General features: G+C 42.5%; 1 protein-coding gene and 1 pseudogene across 3 annotated transcripts; both read left to right on the forward strand.

The window, feature by feature from the left end:
- Positions 1 to 302: 302 nt before the first annotated feature.
- Positions 303 to 11,650, forward strand: LOC148838276 (UDP-GlcNAc:betaGal beta-1,3-N-acetylglucosaminyltransferase 7-like). Of its 3 annotated transcripts, none has more exons than XM_088911594.1 (2): positions 303 to 474; positions 7,135 to 11,650. In XM_088911594.1, coding segments are annotated over exons 1-2 (1,197 nt in total). In that variant the 5' UTR covers positions 303 to 472; the 3' UTR covers positions 8,330 to 11,650. The 3 variants fall into 3 exon arrangements, with proteins under 3 accessions (XP_088767720.1, XP_088767719.1, XP_088767721.1); XM_088911593.1 differs by lacking the exon at positions 303 to 474 and adding an exon at positions 1,246 to 1,311; XM_088911595.1 differs by lacking the exon at positions 303 to 474 and adding an exon at positions 1,256 to 1,415.
- Positions 11,651 to 12,641: 991 nt separating this feature from the next.
- On the forward strand, positions 12,642 to 16,801 carry LOC148838277 (UDP-GlcNAc:betaGal beta-1,3-N-acetylglucosaminyltransferase 7 pseudogene; annotated as a pseudogene).
- The last annotated feature ends 3,291 nt before the right edge of the window (positions 16,802 to 20,092 follow it).

Genomic DNA, 20,092 nt, shown 5'->3' on the forward strand with positions numbered 1-20,092 from the left:
GTATTGATATATCTATTACAGCTCCAGAAGTATTATTTTATGAATAAAAAAAATACATTTATTTATTGATTTTATATTTGTTATTGATTTTATTATTATTTCAGTGTTTTGCATTTTAGTGGTTGTGGCACTATGTACGTCTTCCCTCTGTATGCTCACTTCATAGGCTATATTTTACTTCAAAGGTTCAAACTACAATTGTACCTTCTGCTTTTGTGGTCAGTCTCTAGGAAAGAAGTAGTCCATTGTCTCACACAAAAGGCTCGAGAGCCTCTGAATATTACAATAGTGCACATGCTCAGCTATTTGACGTGCTCAACTGGTTTTATCAGGAAAACATGAGGGTGTGCGTGTCAGGAATTCTTTTAAACATACAGTTGCTGGTTTTTCTGACTGAAAGATAATCTGCAGATGCCTGACAAGAGTTTGTCTCCACTTCTATATACCTCATCTGTTCTCTTTTCTTCAGAAAATGTGAGTATAACAATGTTGCTATATTCTCCACATCTTCATTTAAATATTAGGAGTTTTTTGTTTACATACCTGTGTTCATTGTACATAAATATAGTAAATGAAGTATTTTGTCTCAATTAACAATTTGTAAAACATAAATTGGCATCATTAGGTGTCATTGTGAAATTTACAGCTTATTACAATTAATAACAGAGTGTACAGGTGTAACATCCCTTAAATGATCATTATCATCTGATTAAAAAAACTAGGAGAAGCTAGTAAAACTAAAAAACATGAGATTAACCTAATTGGACACAGTTAAGTTTCCATTAAATCTCTTATTTCTGCAAGAAACTGTGGGACACTCGCTTGTTGGCAAATTTTCCATAAAGTCTGTGCGGAGTTCTGTTTGTACACACTGTATGGATTAGAGCAAGTGTTTTTTGGAAGACTACAGTATGTGACATAACAGAGGTTTCTTTTTAAACTTCTCTACGTACCATGTGTCGATTCCTAGTAATATCCAACCAGTTATTAATAATCACTATACCTTGAACCAATAAATCCTTTAAAATATTATTCTTCTATACATCAATCTCTAAAGAACATGTTTTCTTTTTTTCCAGTAAGGTGTAAGATCAATGCTGTGTATAGTAATCTATTAATACATATTGTTTTGGTTAAAGGGTAGTGCTTTTTGCTGCATGTTCGTGCCTGTAAACTTTTAATTCCTACTGGTAATGTTAGGAATCCCTGGTGGGAAGATACAAGGATCCTGTGCAGACGCAGGCACGGGTAGTAGATGAGGCAGGCGAACAATCCAAAACGAGAGGCAAGGTCGTGGTCAAAAGGCGTAAGGTAAATCGTAATCCAGGGAGATCCGGTGGCAAACAGTCCGAGGCGAGAGGCGAGGTCCAAAGTCGAAAAGGCAGAAGGGGAGTCCAGTATCCAGAATAAACGAGGTACGGGGGAAACCCACCAGATAGAGCTCTCAAGGAGTAGACTCAATACCGAGCCGCGGGAAGCAGGTAAAGAAGGTATTGTAACGCTTACGGCCGACAGGTACTGTGTAAGAGCCGGCGTACCAGAGCAGGTGACGTCACCGCCCTTCCCTGTGATAGCAGGACTACAGCTACTGGGCTGTAGAGAGATCTCTCTTTAGCTCACGGGGCTAGGTCGCTGCAGAGAGACGCGGAAGTCCCGGGTTCGAGCCCCGGACAGTGTGGGGCCGACCTGATGCGGCAAGGGCGCCCGCCTGAGCCCCCGTTGCGTTACAGTATAAATAGCACTGCGCACCGCACGGTGGAGTGTGTGCAGGTGGTTTAACTCGCATGGCGGCGTTTGTTAATAATCACCCGCTGCTGGTGCTGATTAGATCGCTTAAGAGTTGATCTTGACTGCCTGGCGGTCGTGACAGGTAAATGTGACCTCTTTGTATTAGTTGACACTGTTTTAATAACCATTACAAAATTAAGACCACAGAACTAGCTGGTTCAGTCTACTAACCCGTAGGTCATTGCAACGGCAGAGACACAAACACACAAGTAGAAGCTGATCCGGAGAGTAAATCGTGCCACCTGATTTCACAGCAAGCCATTACATAACACAAAGAGGACCTGTGAGAAACAAAGGTTGGAAGGCTTTTTCGTCATTCGGAATCTGCAAAACCCTTTTTTCTTCCAGATGGATGAAGTAATCTGGCTTTGCTGTTGTTGTTGCTGCAATAGGCTTGATTTCTTGTTTGGAGGTCAATTAGTCGGTGACCCCTCGCTCTGTTTAACAAACAGAATAGGCTTTATTGTCATAATAACTACTCTGTTTCGAGAATTCCAGAGTGAAATCTATATCAGGATGGCCTGTGATCACTACTTTTACTATCCTGATAATTCCACCTGCATTATGACTTTAAGCTTACTTACATTATTAGTTCAATAATAATGTAACGTCAGTGCTCATCGGGGGACTATCGGGCACGCAGAGGAACAGGTTGATGCCACACTGAGAGGAAAAGAAAAGAGACAAAAAGTTTCTGTGACGCCACGAGAAACCAAGGACAGAGGCAGACCGGTTTCACAGATGTCTTGTTTTGTTTTTTTGCTGACATACCAGTTTCGCGTGAGGAGAATCACAGTATTTGTTTCACAGGAAGACTCTGTGAGCGCCATTCTTGACAGGATATTTTCAGTGGTGTTACTTCAGTGTGCCCAACTCAGATTTTCTCGGAACTCTGAAGTCGGATGTTCAAGCGAAAGCTCCCTTATGGTGACAGAAGACGCGCTCCTGTCATAGGAGTAGGGGTTTCGTGAGAATGATTACAAACGGGCAGAGGGCATTCCGCCTATTCAGTCCTCTTACATTTAGCAGCCAATAGGTTGAATGAGCCCCTGTCGTGAAAGAATTGAAGGCATCGGCTGCAACAACACACCTGAACTGCCTGTTACACACCCCCAGCCCTCTGGGTGAGGAACTCCTTCTGTTCCCCACTTTCAATGCAAGCACAAAGACTTTCCACTGGTTTCCTTTGGCTCATATTTCACTGCGGATCACGTCCCTCAGAGGGATTGGCAGGGGTTTGAATACTTGGATCAGGTTCCACTCCTGGTTTTTGTTTAAACCTGAAAGGGTTCTGTTCACTTTATTTTTGACAGGGTAGGATACTCCTTTTAGCCAGAGAACGTGCATTTTAGGCACATATCCAGATCAGTCCTGGGTCCAGACTACGGTTTTAGATTTTCATATTTGCACAATGTCTATAAGCTGCCATATTCTCTATTTCTTTCAATTCTATCTCTTCCTCCCCAGATCTCTGGCGGTTGCTCTCTGAGTCTTCTCTGCTTCTTGTCTCCCATTTCCAGGCTTCAATCTGAGATCTCACTGAAGAAACTCTCTCCTGTCATCCATAGTGCATCTCCCCAGCTCCCGATGTCTTCTCTTGTAGTACTTTGTTCAGTTACTTTGTGAATTTCTTCACTATTCATTAAGAGTTCATAGTTACCTTCATTTGTCTTTATGTAACCACTGTTTAAATCTCCTTAAGAACATTATTATTAATGTGCATGTCATTAAAGGCCACATACTGTAACAAGCTGCCTTACAAGTACAGAGTTTACTTATAAAGACCCTCGAGTACTGTGGCACGTACGGTTAGTTTTATTTTTTATTGTGCTTCTGCTTACAAGGCCTATTTCCTCTTTTTGTACCCAAATAAACAATAAGCCACATAGCTTAGGAAAATGACTTGTTGGGAAGTTAGAAACCGACTGACAGACCAAGTGAGCCTCAGAGATGTGTCAGACGCATTTGTGAGATTTTCGGGAAGCCAACAGGCATCATGACCTGCTGAGTTGGGATAGAAAGGGACATCTGATGATGCCAGTTACCTCCTCAAAGAAGAGTTTAGGTTTTAGTGATTTTTTTTTTCTGGTACTGTAAACAAAAAAAACACATTTTTTGGCCCATGCCTTTGTTTATGTCTGTTTTCCCCAAGACATTCCTGTCAGCATTCCTGTGACACACTCTGGAGTGTTTTCACAGTTAACAAATTACTATGTTTACTATGTAAATACAACGTTTCCTGTTAGGCTATAAATCTACTGAAAAGTAGAAACTTTCTTTTTAATGCCAAAAAGCATTACTGTAAAATCATGCAGATTTAATAACCAATGTCTGTGGTGCTAAAGTCCAAGACCCCAGACTGTTATGATTTTCCATAACATTATGAATAATTGACATTTCTATAAGAGGCAGATTTGCTTTTTTTTCTTCATTCATTTATAGCTGTAATAATTTTTAGTTAAGTCATAACACCAAAAGTCACACTTTTTCGCCTTCAACAACCACAGAGATGCTCCAGAAGAAAAGGAAGGCCAAATGTTTTCCCAAATTATTTGTTTTACAGGAAGACTCTGTGAGTGCTGTTCTTGACAGGATATTTTCAGTGGTGTTCATTCAATACATAACTATGCCCAAACATAGCTGAATTGCCGTCGACTAAAGAGGAAGTCAGACAACAGTTACTGTTAAGTTGCCACATTTGGTATAAACATGCAAAATTGCGATTTGTTCCAACAGATATTATCTTGTCCCTAGACAGACAGAGAGGGGGTTAGATTTTTTAGTATACTCAGAGAATACACAGTGATCAAGAAATGTAGAACTCAACCAATATGTGTCTCTTCAAAACCAAATGCAAAACCTGTGGGGGGTACTGACCGCCAGTGAGGGGCGCCCACCCTGCGGTCTGTGTGGGTCCTAATGCCCTGGTATAGTGGTGGGGACACTATACTGTAGTGGGTGCCGTCTTTCGGATGAGACGTTAAACCGAGGTCCTGACCCTCAGTGGTCATTAAAGATCGCCGGGCATTTCTCGATAAGAGCAGGGAGTTATCCCGCTGTCTGGGCCAAATTTCCCCCCAGAGTGTCCCCATGTACGATTGGCTTGCACTTGTCCTGTGATGGACTGGCGTCCTGTCCAGGGCGTACCCTGCCTTGCGCTCGCTGCTGGCCAGGTAGGCTCCGGCTTCCCGCCACACCGTACGGTAGAAAGCGGTTTAGAAAACGACGTGACATGTTGCTCTAATATGTTTTTCACTAAAGTTTTTTTGTCTGGACTGGCAGAGATCACTGCTGTATAAAGGAATCTGTTAGTACAGTGTACATGTTGTTTATAATTAAAGGGTAGGACTTTGTGGTATAAGTCAATGCTCGTAAATAAACGTTTAATTATGTTACAAATTGTACGCTCCAGTGAAAGAGTAATACATCAGAGCCACAATGTGAACAACCAAATATTGATTATTAAAACAATGTGATGCGGACTGCGATCATTAACCCTGCCTTCCGTCATGATCATAATAACTACTGACAAATGTGAACACTCATCAGTGCCATTGGTCTAATGACCATTTCAGAATTAAGAATTAATACATCATTAGGATTAAAAGGATAGATGAAAGTCTGAACGTTTGAGTTGCGCTGTTGTTCTGGAAAATGTTCGAGCTGTACATGTTGTTTGGAAAAATAAAAGTAAGCAGCATTTTAGGCTCAGCTCTGCTTCACGTCTTATTATTGTATAAAACAAGATTTCCCATAAAAGAGGGAACATGTCAGTGTAATATGAGGGTTGGCTTTCCACAGTCCTACCTTTGAAATTATGAACCTGCACAAAATCTTTTTGAGAGCATGCAAAATTTTGTTTTCTAGCACAGAGCACTGATTTTATATTGACACACAGATAATTCAACGTGTTAATACAGTGCGTTCTGAAATCTGCGTTTCTAAACTAGCTAGTCATTCAAGAAGGACTGTTAGGGTTGGCACTCTCTTTAAAAGGTTCTGCGCTAGGCAAAAACACTGAACAAATAAAACAACAACACGACTGTTATGAGTCAAAGACCGTGATATGAGTGGCCTAAGGTCAATACAGAGCTTTGATAGACACATAGACATCTTACAAGAGGGCAAGATAGCACTACACTTCAACCAACCCAAGAGCTGGTTCCAACAGCACAATGTCTAAGTGTACCACCTGTTGCAATGTCTCCAAACATACTGTCTGTGTCTTCGATATACAATTAAAGATGCAGACATAGAAAAGGTCTAACAATAACAGCCAATAAACATCTTGTGTACTCTGGTTTTGTGGTAGCAATAATAATAAGAGAAGCGTGAATGATCTCCAGCCTTATGCAAAAGAAAGGAATCAAATTTCTTAGATGACACAAATCGATTTCCTTTGTTGTTGAATCCAGTGTCATGGTTGACAGGACACAAGAAAAGCACATACATTCTTACTCAGCCTGATTCATTCTCAAGGCTTATCTGGAGTCTGAAAGCTGAAGGGAGATCTGGTTTCTGGTCTTTATTGCTGGTTTGTGCTCCTGAAGGGGCAGCCTCCTCAGACTGTGGGATAAGTTGACAGGGAAGATGTCAACAGTGTAGACAGTATAAAAGATCTAGATTTGGCTTCCTCAGTGATGTAGGACTAGACTTTCAATTCTTCTCAGGTTTGACCCTTGACTTGAAGCGGTCTTCCACAAGGGAAAAGCCTAGTTGTTTTTCTCCACTTTCTCCCTCTGTCTCATTTCACAACAGAGCTGGATGTGGCACGAAACAGTCAGTATCAAGTGTCTTTTCCAAGTTCACAGCAACTAACTTCTTAAGTCATTCCTTGTTCAACTACTGCCTTGTTAACAGGTTTCCTACTGGTGGGTAATTGCAGAGAACACAATAAATAACCTTGTAACCTTGCCTGGTGTTCTGCATAGCTCTATAGATGCAGTGGATGCTCACAGAGGCATGAGCTACCTGTGTTTCCTCATTGTTTGACACTGGTTACTGGCCTGTATATAGTACAAATACTTGTTAAATGGCTATGTTATTCCATATTGGTATATTAATTTGTATAATCCATAGCACACAAGATGTTTTCCTTTTAAAGTGAGGACACACAAAAACAATTAAGAACTTATAATATTTGGATTAAGTATTCTAAATGAGAAGTTCAAGATTAGCATTTGCAACAACATAAACATGGCTTTGACAACTTTGCCCCTACATCCTTGTCATGCTCTGTTACCAAAACATGGACAAATCTTTCTGCCATGTTTCTGGGATTGAAATTACATATTATTCCAGTAGTTTTGCATGCCTGCTGTAACTCTTCTTCTCCTTGCTTTGTAGGTGTCTCAGTGGAATCAGGGAGAAAATTAATCAAAACCTGCAAGGAATCATTTTAGCGGTCATCCTTGTGGTAACAGTTGTCATTGTGCAGGTAATAATGCTGAGCTACCAGGATCTTGTTCCTGAGAAGAATTACCAGGACAGACAGAAAGGCAGTAAGAGCATGTCCTCCCGGGGACGGGGAGCCTTCTGGATGCAGTATGAGAATGGATCGCTCATTGACAGCAGCTTGGTCCAAGGATGGGATATTACAAATGCCAACTGCTCTGCCAACTCCAGCATGGTCAGCATGCCGTGGTTTGCTGGAGTGGGGGAACGCATCAGGCGGTTCCTGTTGTACCGGCACTGTAGGTACTTCCCCATGATCTTGAACCATCCAGAGAAATGCGGAGAAGACATCTATCTCCTGATGGTGGTCAAGTCCATGATCACACAGTACAAGCGCAGGGAGGCCATCCGCAAGACCTGGGGACAGGAGAAGGAGATCAGGGGCAAGAAGATCAGGCTCCTGTTCCTGCTGGGGACAGACTCCAAAGGAGAAGAGCAGGCTCACCACCAGAAGCTCCTGGAGTACGAGGACAGGGTGTTTGGGGACATTCTCCAGTGGGACTTTGAAGACAGTTTCTACAACCTCACCCTCAAGGAGGTCGGCTTTCTAAAGTGGTTTTCCATCTATTGCCAAAGAGTGCCGTACATCTTCAAGGGAGACGATGATGTCTTTGTAAACACTGTCAATGTAGTAGGATTTCTGGAAAGTAACAAGAACACTACAGACTTGATCACTGGGGATGTCCTTACAACCTCTGCTCCGAGCAGAGACATGAATAGCAAATACTTCATCCCAGGAGTGATGTTCAGTGAGACTTTTTACCCTCCATATGTAGGAGGAGGAGGCTTCCTCATGGGAGGCCCCTTGGCTATGAGGATGTATGGTGCTTCTAATGAGCTGGAGCTCTTCCCTATTGATGATGTGTTTATAGGCATGTGTCTCAGAGTGCTCCAGGTCAGCCCCATGCATCACAGTGGCATCAAGACACTGGGCATCAAGGTTAAAAGCAGAGGAAATGGGATGAAAGACCCCTGTTTATACCGTAACTTGCTGCTGGTTCATAAATTGACTCCTGATGAGCTGATTCAAATGTGGGAACAGGTGAACAGCAACCTCATCTGCACACAGGCAAAGTATATAGAATAGAGATGTCAGAAGGCAGAGTGAGATAAGGTACAGACTGACCCAGCTCTGGGTGGATAAACTGTACACTTAATCAGTGAAGAAAGTGGAATTATCTGTCCTTATCTGTCTCATCAAGAGGATGAGAAATAAGTCTACGTACTGTCCCCTGCCAAAGTATTCACATCCTTCTTGCAGTGTCCTTTCTTGTGGAATTACAAAATGATGCCTTAATATTTTATTCCAAATCTGAATACTCAAAATGAAGACCACATATGGTACGATAAGTTACAGTAAATGTCAATAAAGCAAAAGAGGAAGAAACTTGAAGTGTGTTGCACTTATCTAAGCAATGTGAACTCAGTTCTCTGAAGTTGAAAACTGCTATGGACAGCAGTTGCCAGGATTTTCCACAGATTATCATTGGGCTTCAAATCCAGACTTTTGCTGGGCTTCTCAGGGACACTCACTTTCATACTGTATATATATATATTCTTTTGAATAGATTTTGGCCTTATGTTTTGGATCATTGCCCCACTAAAACAGTGTGTATTTGTCTCACTTTTAGGTACAAAGCATGTTATAATGTAAGATTTCACAGTATTTTGCTCCATCTGTGTTCAAATCATTATCAACAAGCGTCCCAGTCCCTGCTGTTGATATGCATAATTAACAAATCACCAGATCTAGTCCTTGGTACAGCGAGCACAGAACCAGCCTCAACTGAGCGGAGCCTACAAAGAGGACTGTGAACACAAAGGAGTTCAGAGTTCTGATGGAGCCTTGAAAGTCACTATCAAGATCTAATATTGAGCACTTCACAGGCAACCTGGCAGCAGATTAAGGTTTTATTAAAGAAAATTGTTTTATCATCATTTTAGTTAAATTCCTATGATTTTACTGCAGTTTATTGTACAATATAAGCAATTTATTTGACAATTCTTTGGTTCTCTGTTATGTTAACCAGTGCTAAACAGATAATAATATATGTATATGTATATCTAAAATGTAGGAACATCATTACTTTTTACATGTAAAGCAAAGGACATTTAATTTTGAGTTGAAACTTTCATGGAATGAAACCAATGAATCAATTCGAGGGTTATCTGTAATGGAAGACATATGCAACTGTGGGCGAGAGGTCTCAAAATGCACTTTGTCATATAGAGTTTAATTTGGTTGGTATATAAAGGGTATGCATCACACTCATGTTTTTGTTAAGATTTGTGTTATAATACTTGAATAAGTCTACAACAAAGCCTCCTGAACTTGACTTTGTCAAACAGAAAGAGAATGTTTTTGTGTGCAGACTGTGGAGTCCAGGGCAGGGTCTGTCACACGGCTTTATTATTGCCATAGCAACAAGTGCATCTTTCCTGTGCGCCTACATGTGTCACAGGCTCCTGTGAGGGGTATTGTGATACCTCATACAAGGTCATTCATTCTTCAACACAACTCAACGGTCATAAAACAATGGAAATGTGAAGTGACTTTCAAAACAAGACTCCATAACCCATCGCCTTAGAAACGAACAAGGTCATAGTTATTGTGTCTTTCCAGATTCTAGGTGTCACCATCTCTAACACCCTCAAATGAGTGTGGGAGGAAACCCACACAAACACAGGGAAAGCATATAGACTCCATGTGGATAGCACCCCAGGACCAGAATTGAACCCCAAGGCAGCAAAGCTAACCACTGACCCACCCTGCTGCACTGTTAGTGTGATAGCATCCGATAGTTTACTAAATATCTGTAGAGCTGTATATTGCTTCATCTCTCATTATCCCAGTCCGTTTCCATTCTCTTGACCCCTGCTGCTAAACAGTCATCCCTCATCTGCAGGAGAAGACTTTCAAAATCATTTACCCACATTGATGGTAATGCCCTGCGATTTTAACAGCCTTTTCACCCAGGAAAACGTACATGAAATATTGGTTTCTTGATGAGCGTGCTAGTCTCCAATTGCTTCATATTCATATAGATTGATATTTACCTTTGAGATTTACTTTAATGTGCATAGAAAAGAGCCTGCACAATCATTTATTTAAATACCACAATTCATTTCAAAATCCTCTACACCGTTTCTAAGGTTTTGACAGCATGATCATGAATTGAATATCCATTTGCATGCAATTGATGCATAAGTAATCATATAGAAGACATTTTCATGTTAAGCAACCTAGTGTCAAGTTTCCCGATTTATTTTCCAAATGGATTTATTCTGTAATTGAGCTTAACTTTAAAGGCAAGTCAAAGATCCCAGAACGGTACTCGGGGTAAGGTACTTCTATTACAACTTCCCAGTCTGTTCCTTCTTATTATTTCTTCTGCACACCGGCCATGTCGATATTTTTTTGTTTTAATTATTCACAGCCCCTCAGTTGGAGGAAGACTCCAATATGTGAGAAAATTAAGAAAACGGTTATAATGAATAAAACCAATATTATAAGTATTGTTGAATATTAATAATATCAATAATGATCAATACTGTCATATTAATACTGTTATTGATAATACTAATCATAATTATTATACAAATAATTAAAGTATTTTTGTTATTTTTAAATCTGTTCATATTATTGACCAAGTCATTGTTTTCCTCTTCTTAAGGACAGAACCCTTTCTAAATGGGCTGGTTTCATGACCCACCATTATTGACAATAGGTGGGAGGTGTGTTACTATTTAATAAGAGTGCATGTGAAAAAAACAAAGGGAAGGTTTCAGGAAAAACAGGTCATGCACTAAACCGCAGGAAGTATGTTGGAAAACCTGTTTGTTCTTGGAAGAAAACAAGCTTGTGACATGTGAGAGGACCTTGTTCTCATCGGTTTTGAAGACCAGATTCTGCCTAAGCGATTTGAGCATTTTTATGGAGAACCTGCTGTCCTATTTATAGTATTTTGGGAAATACGATTTCCTTTGTTGAGAATGCTCAGGCTAAAAGCATTCTCTCCTAAATTGTTTACGCATTTTAAGAATAGATTCCACTTCACGGTTAGGAATCAATATTGTAGGAGGAGGGGTTTAGTCCTGCGCTGGCTTTTATTTTGAATGCAGGGTGTTTCTCTTGTTGACCTGTCAAGTTGTTACTTTGCATTTCTGGTGCATTCTGGGTTTGTACGTCTGTAAAATGTAGCCCTCTGAGATGTGTAGTTTTGTATATAGTGCAACGTTTCATAATATGTAATGTTTTGTGCTGTTCAGGTGTGTGATTATTTTATTGTTAATAACTCTTTGTCTTTCAGGATTTTCAGGTCTTTCAACCTAAATCTTTCAGGTTTTGACTCTGATTTTATTACTCTGCTGACAGAGCTGTGCAAGAAAATAAAATGCTCGTTTGCCAGAACTCACGTGTCCTCGAACTACATGTCCTGCATAGCTACATTATTGACAGATTCCCATCTTATTTCCTGCGTTCTTTTTTTCCTGACTCCCCTATTTTGTAACATAATATTCTTCTTGCCCTGCGATGGACTGGCGCCCCGTCCAGAGTGTACCCTGCCTTGCCCTCGTTGCTGGCCAGGTAGGCTCCAGCTTCCCACGACATCGTATGGTATAAAGCCTGGACCGGCTCCCGTGAAGCGTAGTTCAGGACCCTATGCAGATGGTGTAATCCGGAAGTAAGTGGAGGAGGACAACGGGGAGGAGAGGACGAGGATCAGGGCAGGTTGACAAACAGGGGGGCGTGACGACAGTGAACTGGTGCTCAGGGGTCGTGGCCAAGGCAGACAAGTCCAAGGAGTCCAGGGGGGAAATCTGGTGTGAAGTCCAATGTCCAATACCGGGTGATCCATCCGAGATGAAACAAGATAAAGTTAAAAACCGGAATGGGATCCGGTACAGGGACAGGGAATAAAAACAGGATGACAAGGCCAGGCACTCCGAGCCCCGGACTCAGATGGTCAGGACGCCGTGGTGAAGCCTATGCTGTCGGGTCACTCCTGGACCCGCTGGTAGGTGGACTTCTGGGCGTCCATCTCCCAATGTTGAGCCCAGAATAGCGAGAGCGCCAGGCTTAAATAAGGAGGGGCAGGATAGGGGGCAGGTGCATGTAATCAACAAAATAAGAAAGACCCGGACCACCCTTAAGAGGAGACATTACGATTGTGACAGGTTTGGCAAATTCCATGACATGACAATGTTCTTCTTTTTTCTAAATTGAGTGCCATCTGTCAAGTGTTTGCCTAACCCTTTTGAATGCCTTTTGCTGCTTCTTCAGTGTTTGACATCATCTGCAAATTTGAGTAGTTTACTGACTGTCACGTAGCAGTTCTTTCCGGGCCCTATGCGGACGACACGATCCGGAATAGTGAAGATACACGAGGGAGAAAGTCATGCAGGAAAGGGTCAGGACACAGGGGGGCGTGCCCGAGGTGAGCTGGTGTCCTGGGGAAGTGAGTCCGGGCGAACGAACAAAGCCAAAGTCCAAACGGGGAATCCAAACGGGAGAGTAGAGTTCAAAGCCAGGAGATCCATCCAAGGGTTAAAACCATGAGCCGGGTCGGGACCGGCGGGGCAGGGGATCAGGAACAGAAAGTTAAAACCATAACGGAGCCAGACGCAGCAAGACCCCGGGCTCTCACGATGCGGAAATCAATGAGGAACCAGGAGCGAGGTCCGCGTCTGGCTTTTAAGGGGGAATGGGAATAGGGAACAGGTGCAGACAATGGGGCAGAACAAGGAAGGGCTGGAGCGCCCTTAAGAGGAAGGGTTAGAGATCGTGACACTGACTATATCAGAAACTAGATCACTTTAAATGAACATGGAAGAGCAGTTATCCTAGCACAGATACACGTGGTGCAGCAGTATCTTTTGTCATTTAAACTTAAATTGTTAACTGGATGAAATTGGTGGGTGACCTGGTAGTACATTAGTTAGTGTTGTTGTCTCACAGTTGTCATGGTTTCCTTGTGTATATAGGTTTCCTCCCACAGTCTATAGACATACCGGTAGGTTATGTATAAATAATTTCAGTGCATTTAAAATTGATTGCACATGGCTTTATCTATCCCTGTCTATAGGACGTTCGGACCCCCAACTAACTCTGTTGGTAGAGCGCGAGACTCATAATCTCAGGGGTAGTGGGTTCGTGTCCCACATCGGGCGCAAGGTTCTCTAATAGCCCATACTGGGCAGCAGCGGAAGAAAGGCCTGGCAATCTACTTCTGTATCTTGCCATGGAAACTACAGATAGTGACGGGGAACTATCCATAGGGGCGCCCCAAGTCGACACCGACTGGACAGCACTCATCCCATCCCACAGTATGTTCTCTTCACCTCTGATATTTTGCACCGATATTTGTTTATTGTGGCTCCTGCCTTTGTTATCTTTATGCTCTATCTCTACAGCAACGCAGAGGCAGGAGAAAAAGCAGTTAGGTGAAACAAAACACACCAGTGCCTCTGAAAGGTGGGATAGTCAATTGTCATAACATGTGCTTGTGTGCACAACTGGGGTCATCATTCTGTTACGAGGAGAGTCCGTGTCAGGAAATTGTTTGATCAGAAGCCAGCCAGCCTGCAGGCTGTCTAATGACTTACCCCTTTCTGAACTACTCACCTCTTTTCTATTTCTTCTTCAGAAAATGTAAGTATTACTATGGTGGTATCCTATGCATGTCTGTAGTAACAATATAGAAGTTTTTATGTGTAAGGGAACTGTGCATAAAAGTAACAAATGCTCATCAATATGAAATAAGTATTTTCAGAACATTTAAATGGGTATAATTGATGTCATTGTGTGTCACAAAGCTGTTTCCTGGAATTGTAAAAATAAACTTGTGATACAGATCTGTCGCCCAGGTGTCACTGTTCCTAAAATGGTAATCATGATCTGATCAAACAAAATCCAGGAGCAAAAGCTAATATCTCTTCTATGGTCTAGTAGAATTTAAAAAATATGGGATTGACGGAATTCATCACAACTTTGTATATATATGATATATGATATGTGATATATTATATTGCTGCAAGAAATTTCAATGTAAGGTCATATTTGTCGGCAAATCTTTTACATACTTGAATTTCACAGTGTGTGCAATTTTACCTATAGCAGTAAGAATTACAGCATGAGGTTCAGAGGGCTACAACACAAAAGTTTATTTTTAACTTTACCTTTGAATGCATAACGATTCCCAGTAAGGTCCAACCTGCTGGGAATCTATATTGTTCCATGAAGCAGTGGATTATTAAGAGCTTTTTTCTCCTTCTCTGAAACATCCATCTCTGAAGGATAGTTTTCTTTGTTTTTCATTACTTTGGCTGGCAAGCCAATGGCAAGCATCGTGCTGTATGTTCATGCGTGTGAAGAGACTTTAAATAACGTCTGACAAACATGAGCTCTTTAGATTAGAAAACATTGTATTAATGATCTTTACAGAATTAAGACCACAGACCTAGGTTTGATCTCAGAACTATTCAATCTGGTAACCCCAAACGTCATTCCAGTGACAGAGACACAAAAACGCAGACTGATCTAGAGTGCATCACCTGATTTTGTAGCAAGCCTTTCACTACACAAACAATCTTACAGTCTTTCTCATACGTGCAAATTGTCTATGGGCTGCCATATTCTCAGTTTCTGCCATGCTACCCTAACCCTGCCAACGTCACTGGAGATCGGTCTCCGATGCTGTTCTGGGTCTGCCACTTTCTAGCTACCAACTCAGGGCTGCACTCAACAAACTGTCTCCATCCATTCACAGCTCCCAATGTTTCTCATAGATCAACCATGACCGTGTACTTTGTTTCGTGATTCTTGGAGATATCTCTAACTTCATGTAACTAACTTTAAAAGGGTTTAAACAAATGTTACCTTATTAGTTAATACTGTCACCTCAGCTGGGTGGCAGGATGGTGTGGGGGTTAGGATTGACATTGAGCTGCCTCGGCTCTGGGCTCAGTTCTGGAGGTGCTACAGTATCTGTGTGGAGTTGGTATGTTTCCCCCAGGTCTGTGTGCATTTCCTCCCAGAGTCTAAAGACATGCTGGTAGGTTATTTAGCTTCAAGGGAAATTAACCCTGGTGTAAGTATGTGTGTCTGGTGCCTTGTCCAAGGTGTACCAGGCCCTGCACCAGTTGCTTGCTGGATAGGCTCTGCCTCCCCCTTGACTCTGAATTGGATAACGTGGTGGAAAATGGTTGGATGGAACTTAGCTTTGAACGCTTTAATATGTCCAAGTCCCTTTAATATACTTCGAGCACGGAGAACTGTTTTCTGTTCTGGTTTATTGATGATATTAAAATGCTATTAGTTGTGTGATTCAGCTCTAACTTTCCTTCTCCTTAATTGCTTAGGTCTGGCAAAGGAATCAGGGGGAAGATCTATAACATCTTACAAGGTATCATTTTAGTGATCATCCTTGTGGTAACTATTGTACTTGTGCAGGCAGCAATGCTGAGAAACCAGGATTCTGTTCCTAAAAAGCATTACCAGGACACACAGAAAGCCAGTAAGAGTTTGGCCTCCCGGCAACAGAGTTCCTTCTGGATGCAGTATGAGAATGGATCGCTCATTGACAAAAGCATAGTTCAAGGATGGGATGTCACAAATGCCAACTGCTCTGCAAACTCCAGCATGGTCAAAAACCCATGGTTTTCTAAGGTGGGGGAACGCATTCAGCGGTTCCTGTTGTACCGGCACTGTAGGTACTTCCCCATGATCTTGAACCATCCAGAGAAATGCGGAGAAGACATCTATCTCCTGATGGTGGTCAAGTCCGTGATCACACAGTACAAGCGCAGGGAGGCCATCCGCAAGACCTGGGGACAGGAGAAGGAGATCAGGGGCAAGAAGATCAGGCTCCTGTTCCTGCTGGGGACAGACTCCAAAGGAGAAGAGCAGGCTCACCACCAGAAGCTCCTGGAGTACGAGGACAGGGTGTTTGGGGACATTCTCCAGTGGGACTTTGAAGACAGTTTCTACAACCTCACCCTCAAGGAGGTCGGCTTCCTAAAGTGGTTTTCCATCTATTGCCAAAGAGTGCCGTACATCTTCAAGGGAGACGATGATGTCTTTGTAAACACTGTCAATGTAATAGGATTTCTGGAAAGTAACAAGAACACAACAGACTTGATCACTGGGGATGTCCTTACAACCTCTGCTCCAAACAGAGACATGAATAGCAAATACTTCATCCCAGGAGTGATGTTCAGTGAGACTTTTTACCCTCCATATGTAGGAGGAGGAGGCTTCCTCATGGGAGGCCCCTTGGCTATGAGGATGTATGGTGCTTCTAATGAGCTGGAGCTCTTCCCTATTGATGATGTGTTTATAGGCATGTGTCTCAGAGTGCTCCAGGTCAGCCCCATGCATCACAGTGGCATCAAGACACTGGGCATCAAGGTTAAAAGCAGAGGAAATGGGATGAACAAAGACCCCTGTTTATACCGTAACTTGCTGCTGGTTCATAAATTGACACCTGATGAGCTGATTCAAATGTGGGAACAGGTGAACAGCAACCTCATCTGCACACAGGCAAAGTATATAGAATAGAGGAACAAGTAAAGGTTCTTCCATGCTGAAAGGAGAAAGGCTGTGGATGTCTGAAGATAGAGCTTAGGGTAGATAACATAGCTTCAGGTTTTTCACCGATTAAGTATCTGCCCACAGCTCAAGAAGATGAGATACAAGTCTACATACAGTCTCTTGCAAAAGTATTCACACCCTTGCTGTGGTGTCCTTTTTTGTGAAACTACAAAATAATGCCTAGACATTTTTTAATCTTAATATTTTCTTCAAAACCTGTAAGTCTGAAGGGAGAGTGAGTTAAGGAACAGACAGCCAGAGTAACCGTCTATAATAAAGGAATAAAAAAAACAGCTGCCCACAGGTCAAGAAGATCAGATATGAAACCGTGTAAATTCCCTTGCAAAAGTATTCAGGCCCTTTCTCTGGCTTCCCATTTTGTGAAATTACAAGATAACGTTTACATGTTTTTCATGAACAATATGTGAAGATTTCTTTGTAAACATAAAATGTAATGGCACTTTTTTAACAGAAACAGTGAAGAATCAAAAAGAGTCAATTATCTTTTAAAGCCTACACAGATAGATTTGGATTAGGAATTAGGAATATTAAAATGTGCAACATGGCATGAGTAGAATATCAAATATTTGAAGATTTTGCTAGCATAAACATCTAAATTAATATGAAGGCTGCTCAGCTCAAAAGCGTCAGGTAATGAAAACGTGATAGAAGTTGGATAGTTACATTACTTGAAATGAATTGAAATTGGATGACTAAAAACTACAGCTGCCTTGTTAATGGTTAATTAGAAACCACGGCAGAGTGGTTTGCAGGATCCTAGACAGAAGTTTTATTATTGTCACGATCGCTACTCCTCCTCTTAAGGGCGCTTCAGCCCTTCCTTGTTCTACCTCATTCCCCGCACCTGTTCCTTATTCCAGCCCCTCTTCAGTTCCACCTTAAAAGCCAGACGCAGGCGTTTGCCCGAGGCTCTTCATCGAATCCTGTTTCGTGAGAGCCCGGGTCCTGCTGCGTCGGGCTCTGTTATGATTTTAACCTTCTATTCCTGATCCCCCCCCAGCCGGTTCCCGTGTTTTAACCCCCGGATAGATTGCCTGGCTATGGACTCTTTTGCTTCTGTCTTGGATTCCCCGTTTGGACTTTTACATGGATTGTTCGCCCCGGAATCGCTCCCCCTGGACACCTGCACCCCTTGGACACGCCCCCTGTCTCCGGACCCGTCTCCTGCATGGCTTTTTCCTCGCGTTTCCTCACTAATCCGGATCGTGTCGTCTGCATAGGGCCCGGAAAGAACTGTTCGCGACAATTATGGCTAAAGTATTGTATTGAGGATTTACCGAGTGTAATGAATTGAAAGAAAATGTGTACAACGTGAGTTCATAAGGGAAAATATGGCATTCAAAAGGAACAGTGTAAATAGCTGCAGTCCTCTTACATCTTTCAGCTGGTGTCCACCACCTGATTAAATGTGTAAGCAGAACAGTGGAAAACTAAGTCTGCAGACGTGACCCAATGGCTCCGAACCATTCAGAGAGGGTCAATGAACAACATGAAAACACCTTTTTCATCATTTTCTGGCACGTTAAGTGTGTTGTAACCAGCAGGAATGTAAATGTGCTGCTGAATGAGAGGTCAACAGATATTTTGACGTCCTTACCTTTATCTCAACAACATACAGTAAGCTGAGGTTTGTGGATGTCTCCCCTTATCATTGCGTTGACACATAAGAAATTTTGGTTTTACTCCGGATTTTGATTATTGTATTATTTACAAAAATAATAAAATATATATAAAAAGGAGTGCTTACTGAATATATATATATATTTAGGGTGTGCACAATACTCAAGTTGTTTTGATTTGTTTTATGAAGTTTTTTTCTGTTGTAAAATTTGAATAAAAGTACAGCAAAGCCTCTTGTCATTGGGCAGAATGAAAGGTTTTCTTGTGCCGAAGGGTAGGGCGGGTCACACAGCTCTGTTGTTGTCATGCCAGACAAATACATGTTACACAAACAAATACATGTCTGTGTCTCTTGGAGAGCAAGCTGGGGTATGCGAAAAGACAAATGCTGAATACAAGAAATTATATATGGCCAATAAAGTGATCTTATCTTACATCATGTACGGGCTTGTTTACGGGCTTATAGCACAGTGATATTGTGACACCTAGAGGCTGTGGGTGCTATTGCAGGCAGAAATGAGACATTATGTGGAATGGACTAAGAGTTGCTGTATGCACATAGGTTGCCCTTGTGTTGTTAATAAAAATAATTGCTCAGACTTATATAGCGCTTTTTTGTACACTCCACTCAAGCACTTTACAGGTACTGGGGACTCCCCTCCACCACCACCAATGTGCAGCCCCACCTGGATGATGTGACAGCAGCCACAGTGCACCAGTACACTCACCAAAGACCAGCTCTCAGTGGGGAGCAGAGCAAAGTGATGAAGCCAATTTATAGATGGGGATTATTAGGAGCCCATGATTGGTAAGGGCCAATGGGAAATATATCTAGGAAGCCAGAGTAACACCCCTACTCTTTATGAGAAATACCCTGGGATTTTTAATGACCACAGAGAGTCAGGACCTCGGTTTTACGTCTCATCCGATGGACGGCGCCTGTTTACAGTATAGTGTCCCCGTCACTATACTGGGGCATTAGGACCCACATGGACCACAGGGTGAGCGCCCCCTGCTGGCCTCACTAACACGTCTTCCAGCAGAAACCTTAGTTTTTCCCAAGAGGTCTCCCATCCAGGTACTGACCCGGCTCACACCTGCGGAGCTGCCAGTTGTGAGTTGCAGGGTGATACAGCTGCTGGCAGTTGTTATTCCTCCTCTGTAATTAGTCTCCCTATTAGACTCCTCAGCTGGTTTCTCTTTGTAACCCTGTCAGCAGTGGAGTCAGTAGCCTCCTTTAGCCTCCAGAGCTCTAGGGGCTGGCCTGCTGGAAAGGAGCAGTATGAATGAGAGAGTGGGGGTGTGGGGCTTTTGATCAAAAGACAACGAAGTGGAGGCTGGGAGAGAGATTGAGGCTGTGCCCCACATGGAAGGACGCTGCAGAAAAAAACAAGTCAACATTTTAATAAATCAGACATCACCTGGAGGTCATCCGGAGTGGTGTCTTCCCCCTTGAGTGAAACTGCTTCTCCCAGCGCGCCTGTAGCCGCCCACTGACCCGCAGCCCGGAGACGAGCGCCCGGCATCAGTCTGCGGAGTCCAGCGGAAACGGCTCCGGAGGGGCCCTCTTGTACACGAGGAACGTTCTCCAGCCCAGGTGGACAAGCTACCCAGCAC

The sequence above is a fragment of the Atractosteus spatula genome, chromosome 3 (assembly GCF_055471065.1).
Source record: "Atractosteus spatula isolate fAtrSpa1 chromosome 3, fAtrSpa1.hap1, whole genome shotgun sequence".
NCBI classification, from domain to species: Eukaryota; Metazoa; Chordata; class Actinopteri; order Semionotiformes; family Lepisosteidae; genus Atractosteus; species Atractosteus spatula.